General features: G+C 44.5%; 1 protein-coding gene across 1 annotated transcript; it reads right to left on the bottom strand.

Moving 5' to 3' along the window:
• Positions 1-423: 423 nt before the first annotated feature.
• On the bottom strand, positions 424-4,717 carry LOC131261845 (protein G12-like). Its single transcript, XM_058263687.1, has 3 exons — positions 3,813-4,717; positions 1,005-1,177; positions 424-670 (listed from the first exon to the last, which is right to left on the bottom strand). Exons 1-3 carry the CDS (start codon positions 4,270-4,272, stop codon positions 563-565), a joined length of 741 nt encoding a protein of 246 aa, XP_058119670.1. The 5' UTR covers positions 4,273-4,717; the 3' UTR covers positions 424-562.
• Positions 4,718-6,305: the final 1,588 nt, after the last annotated feature.

The raw sequence follows: 6,305 nt of genomic DNA, 5'->3' as shown, positions 1-6,305 counted from the left end.
ACACCCCTATCCAGCCGGTTCCAGCACTTTCCCGCAGCAGCATCTGTCACACGCGTTTTTAGATCAACTTTCCAACCGGCTTATATAGGGGGCGAAACACTTGAACAATGGGCCGCGAAGTTTGCACTTCCCTTTGCGTTTTCCCTGCCGTATCCTTTATTAATTTCTCACACGGTGCTCGCTTTTGTTGTGCAAGACAAGCAACAAACAAGGGGCAAAAGCTTTTTCGTAATCAAACGGACCGGAAGTTCACGGGGATACACCGTCGTCGCGTTGAGTAACAGGAAGAGTTTTTCTTCGTCGCTTCTAACGATGTTTGAATAAAGTCTCCTTAAAATACACACACACGAAGGCTACAAGCGGATTTATTTGCATCTTGTGGAAAGGCCATGTATTTCAGTTTTCTTATAACTAAAGAGTGCGTTGGGCAGTTTTTTTGTTTACAATGTATTGTGATTTCTTCTTTTCGTTAGTGTCTAAATTTGTCGTGATCGTTGTCCTTTGACGATAAGATGTATTTTATTCTACTTTTCATTGTTGTCCCAAAGCGTTCATTCGTCTGTTAAAAACTGCTAAAACTAAAATACTTCTGCACGAGCTGAATCCACCCGGGAATGTCGAACCCGTGCCGCTGGAGTCTCCAGAGCAGTATCCGTAGCTGTTGCGATGACTGAAGCGGCGGACAAATGGGGACCAGAAATGGGAAGAAAAATATGAACAAAAAAAAGAAGAAATACAATAAAACGGTATCAACCATTTACCACCAATTCCGATTATCCGGATCGGCGGGTAGAAAAAAAAGGAAGGTAGCTGTTGAACGAAAACTTTTCCGGGAATCAATTTCGTAACCGAATTCGGGCACAAATTGCGTGCCTTTTGGGGCTTTGCGTGGAAAGGAAAACTATCGCCTCTGGAGTGGAAGGAATAAATTTCGTTGATTGAATGGGAAATGTTGCTCCCACACACACCCACACACCTCGGCTGGTGTTACGAAGGATACATACCTGCAGCATGTTGAGCACATTCTCGAACTCGCCGCTACCGATCTGCTCGAAGAAGAAGGAGAAATCGTTGCTCGTTTCCAGCTTGTCGAAGAAAAGAAGGATTATTTCGTCCTGCGGCAGCAGCGCCAATATGTCATCGACTAATCCGCTCAATCCTCTGGTGGTGAGATTTACTGCAATCGATGCGGCAAGCGGAAACGACGAAAAAAAAGAAGGGAAACACACAACACGGTTCTCATGAGACGTCGCAAATGACTTCTTCCACAGGGGAACACGATAAAACGGACGCTCTCTCAGCCTCCGGTATTTTTGATTTTTACTGCAACTTGCCTCCAACCTGCGGTTCACCTTCGGGCTCGTTTATCGATATCGATACGGAAGGACCTCTCGTTACCGGTGCGGGCAAAAAGCCACCCCACCCGGCCCTCAACCCACTCTAGAGCAAACAGTAATTGATTAATAATTTAATTTGCTACATTCGTATCTGCCCTGACGTACTCTCCCGGGTTGACCAATTCGTTAGAGCCTCCCCCGAAACATTGGCTATGAACGACCGATTTGACAAACGTACGGATTACGTACGGCGACTTACTGGATCAACTTCGGCGCCCGCTTTCATGGGAGAGAAGTTGATGGGAAAAGCTTCATTAGCTTTTGCCTCCCCGGGGGGGGCTTTGCGGGACTAAAGTCCCGGCATTTCACCGTACGCCAACCCTGGGATCCTGTTTTTCTCCGCTTCCCATCCACGCGCAAAATGCAATCGTCACAACTTTCATCAGCGTCGCCAAATACAATCAACCAAATTGTCAGTGCTGGCCGGAGGATGGCGGTGCCGCTCTGTGTGTGGCCAGGTGGATCGTTTGCGGTTTTATGCTTATGACAATCAACTGCACCGAGCAACGGTCCGAGGCTCCGGCGTGTGGCCTGGTCTCGTGAGAGTAGCAACGATTTTGCTTAGCTCAAAGAGGATTGTGTTTCAATGTTACCTACAATATGTTTATATGAAACCAATCGTAGAAATGGGTTAACTTATTATTTGTAGCACATCCCAACACAATGTGCAGATTATTTGGAGCTGGAGCAACATATGCCACGACGAATGGAAGCACATTTTAGGCAAATGTCGTGTGCATGACTGTCCGCAGATGACGTTATCGTGTGATGCAGCAATGGGTTTCCAGGGGCAACGCGGCCCGATTGTGCTCAAGAACGCACCGACCGCTGCCGGCCAGAACTGCTGAATTGGAAAGATGCGAACGTATTGCGGTTTTGCGGTGCAGCCCTCAACGCTCAACAGCTACGGCCATTACATGCACACGGTGCGTCAGGGCGGGATGCAATCACATGCAAGTGCCGGATTAAATCGTAAATAATTTAATTGAATATTATTCCATCTCGCACGAAGGTTCCGACGCCAGGTTCCGAGGCCTCGACTTTGACCATTTCCGGTCCCTTTGATTCGATTTCCTCCGGACCCCCTTTCGGCTAGCAATCAGCCCGACTTCGGACGGAAGTGACAAATGAAGACGCCTTTGGCAGGGCGGCTTTTGATCGAATCGACCGAAGATGTGTGTGTGTGGGTATTACAGCCGTCTTCGCGCTCAACACTTTACGCCGATACCAAATCGGATTAGCACTGGAGCAAGGGCGCGTTAGGCTGGTCGCTGCTTGGCGATGCAATTTTGTATGCACTTCCGGTCGGGCGCTGGGTAGTTCGTGGGGCTGGGAGGAGGAACTGGCCGCGGAGACAAATTCCAATTTGAATTGAAATCCTGCCCGGCCTGCCCGGTGAAATGCCACCGGCGGCACCAAATGGCACTTTCACGGGTGATTGAATAATGAAGTTACTTCCGCTGACTGGTACACAATCGGTCAAAACATGACCATCGGACGAACCGATGTCCGAACGACAAGCGTTGGACGAGCGAAGAAAGTTGTTCGCTTTCGAAAGCTTTTTCAGTTTCTACGGTCTTTTCCGTGTGGAGGAAATAAACGGTTGATTTAATAAAATTCTTCGGCTCTAGTTTCAACACAAGATATAAGGAGAGTAGATTGAATTATTTGTATTGAACAATAAATAAGCTTTGAATATGTTCCCTTTGAGGCAAGACTGATTCACTAAATGACGTTACTATGTAACAGGTTGAGCTATCCTGTGACGTTGAGATTAGGGAGGACAAAACTGTAATTTGTTCATATACCTAATTTATTATCCTCATTCCTTAGAAGCTTCCATAACTTAGTAAACTCTGCAGGTCTATTATACTATTGAGTGCATAATTGTTCTGATAACGTCATGGATTAAAATCATATTTTTGTTTGATTTTAGAGACTTTGACCTTCTTGGTCATTCGTCTCTAAATTGAAATCATTTTCCTTTTCAAATAGAAGCTAAAGTTAACGAGTTTAAAGTACATTTAAATTCAAAACGTATGTTTTGTATAAAAAAAAAGGAAGCTTTGATGCAATCAGTTCAATTTCGGGAGTTTAAATCAGCTTTTTCTCTATTATTGTTTGGTCGGGCTAAAATATTGAGTGCAGATTAGTTCTGATATCGTCAAGGATTGAAATCATTTTCCTTTCAAAATAGAAGTTAGAGTTAAACAGTTTAAGCTACATTTAAATTCAAAACGTATGTTTTGTATTTAAAAAGAAAGCTTTGATGCTATTAGTTCTATTTCGGGAGTTTAAATTAGCTTTTTCTCTGTTATTGTTTGATCGGGTTAAAAATATTGAGTGAGTGTTTGCAATAAAAATAACTTATTAAGTGATACACACTTAGAATATTGCCACACATTTAACACTTACACATACGCAGCTCCTCGTCGGGCTCGAGGAAAATATCGTCCGCATCGAAGCGCTTGTTCAGCTCGGCCCAGGTGTTTTCCACGCTGAAGCCGATGCTGTCCAGGTACTTGCGGAAGCTGCGCACCTCGCTCAGGTTGACAATTTCCAGCCGTATCTGCGTGTAGTCCTCGGTCGAGACGTAATCGAAGGCACTCTCCACCTCCACGTCGTAGTGGTAGTAGTACTGCATCAGCCGCTGCACGTCCTCGAACGGCACCAGATCGATGAAGTCCATCAGGTCCTGCTGCAGCTGGTGGTTCGATTCCTCCTGGACATGGCGGATGTGGTAGCCAAATATTTGCTCGAATTTAGCCGTTGAGACGAGCGCTAGCAGCACGAGCTGCCAGGAGCGAGTTAATGGCCACCACTTTTGGGACTTCGGTAGTGTCCGCCTGAGCAGCTCCCCGGCAACCGATGCCATTGTACGTTTATACACTATCCGGTTTAGATGTAGTCCCGCTTCAAACCACGAGTCTCGAAGCGAAGCGTTATCTTAGCGCAGTGATTAGAAGTACAAACCCAAAGAAAGAAATCCGACGAAATATACACGCTCGTTCACAACCATTCACTAAACTGCAGAATCGATGAGTATCAACTGAACAGTGTGCCTAATCTTTTATCTTCCCTTTTCACTGCACTAACGATGCGCTTATTAAAAGACAAGCGAAACGAAGCTCCCAAATGGAGAAGTTTCGCCAGATTTTCAGCCTGTCTGTGTGTTTGTTTTGCCAGCATAAACACCAATTAAAAGCGGCAACGGGTATGACATTGTCCACTTCTCGGGGACGCTTTCCGGTCCTTCGGTGCGCACGATAGGCGAAACCGATCCATTTTCACGCGCTTCCTGTCTTCATTACCTGTGGGCCCGATAATGACTATTCCTTTGGAATCCTTCGCTCGAAACGTGGCGGTTCGTTGTTTGAATTCAATTTTGTTTGGTTCTTGTTTGATCTCTGCTGTACGTGTGTGTGTGTGTGTTTGTGTGTATGCCAGGTTTTTCCTGCTCACTGATGCCCGGAAGCATCAATACCTTTTTCCACTCGGATGCTGTAGGAGAAACCCGCGCTGCTTCACGACTCGCGAAGCGAAGCGAACTAACGCGACTGATGATAACGTGATTTGATAGTGGCCACGTTTTTTACCCAACAGCGCCCGCTTCTGCTTCTTGACCGATCTCCCGTCACCGGGTGTTCGCTACGGGCGTCGTCATCATTACCGTCTGGGATGAAAGTGTCTGCGTCAAGTGCGTCCGCTGATTGGCTCTAAATTGAATCAACTGGCCGTTTTGGGTGATTTGGGTAAATAAGTCGCTCGAACACGGTGGAGCTCTACCGGGAGGTGGTTCGGTGGGTTAGGTCACGCAGCAGCGGGGATATGAGGCCATGATATTGCGCTATGCCGATCGCCGACGTTCCAGCCGCCCGGCCGCTTTGTTTGATTCGATTATCCAATTTACGATAAGAAGCGCGCGGAGCAGCTTAAAGGAGGCTTTGGGTAGTACCTTCTTCGCGGCAATGAAGCCGATGGGTTCACGCGATTTCGTTGAAGGCCGTTGAATGGTGCACGGTTTTTCATTATCTTTGCCTTTTCCATTATAATTATCTATACCCCACGATAAAGTTTTGAAAAAAGTCGTAAAAATAACATAACAGGATATTGTGATGCTACTTACGGGCGAAAGGAGACCATTTAAAGGAAAGTGATGTCTTAAAGCAAAGCACTGGTATGAAGTACTTTAATAAATGGAATTCCCTATGTAGAAAGAACTTTATACTATTTAAAATAGTTATTGTCGGTAATTTAGAAACGTTTGTATCAACATGAATATATTTGCATGGTAACAATTAGAAGAAAAAAATTATTTAAAAATATACTTAGAACATAGTACAGTTATTACCAATTCTTCTGTTCTTTTTTAAGAACAAAGGTAAAGTAGGTAAGGTGAGGTTTATTTTGAACATTTAATTGTTGATTGATTTTTTTTTTTGAATCCAACTCAGAGGATTTTTGTGTCTTCAGATTGGGCCGATTAAATAAAGCCGTCCAAATAAGATACTTCATATCTGTTATAAAAGAAAACTCGATTGTAAAAGGAGGACTTTGTCCATAATAACACAAATGAAAAAAACAATTTTGGTTCCTGTTGAATTCTTTACAAATATTTTAGGTCAAAATAACGCTACGTAGCTATTTTTCAATTCCACCGGACGGTTTGCTTCGTGACAAAACATTTCATTCGATATGACATAATAAAATCAAATGTTCTGTAAATTAAACTCCATTAGTGCGTATCCATTTCAAGACGACCATCCAACCCTGTTGCAAGTCGATCGGGTCATCCTGGTGTTTCCTTCATGCTCTATCTATTCTATTAATTAATTCAATTCCCATACCACGGCACACCGAGCATATCGGTCGGTGTTGCTTCAGCAACAAATGACATTAGACAACATT

Source organism: Anopheles coustani, chromosome 2, assembly GCF_943734705.1.
Source record: "Anopheles coustani chromosome 2, idAnoCousDA_361_x.2, whole genome shotgun sequence".
NCBI classification, from domain to species: domain Eukaryota; kingdom Metazoa; phylum Arthropoda; class Insecta; order Diptera; family Culicidae; genus Anopheles; species Anopheles coustani.
This window is presented reverse-complemented; position numbering and strand designations above follow the sequence as displayed.

Coding starts and splice junctions, on each gene's coding strand:
- LOC131261845 (XM_058263687.1), bottom strand. CDS start 4,272: ATGGCATCGGTTGCCGGGGAGCTGCTCAGGCGGACACTACCGAAGTCC. Junction 1,178..3,812: donor CGACGAGGAGCTGCGTATGT/GTAAGTGTTAAA, acceptor CATCGATTGCAG/TAAATCTCACCACCAGAGGA. Junction 671..1,004: donor ATGTGCTCAACATGCTGCAG/GTATGTATCCTT, acceptor CCGCCGCTTCAG/TCATCGCAACAGCTACGGAT.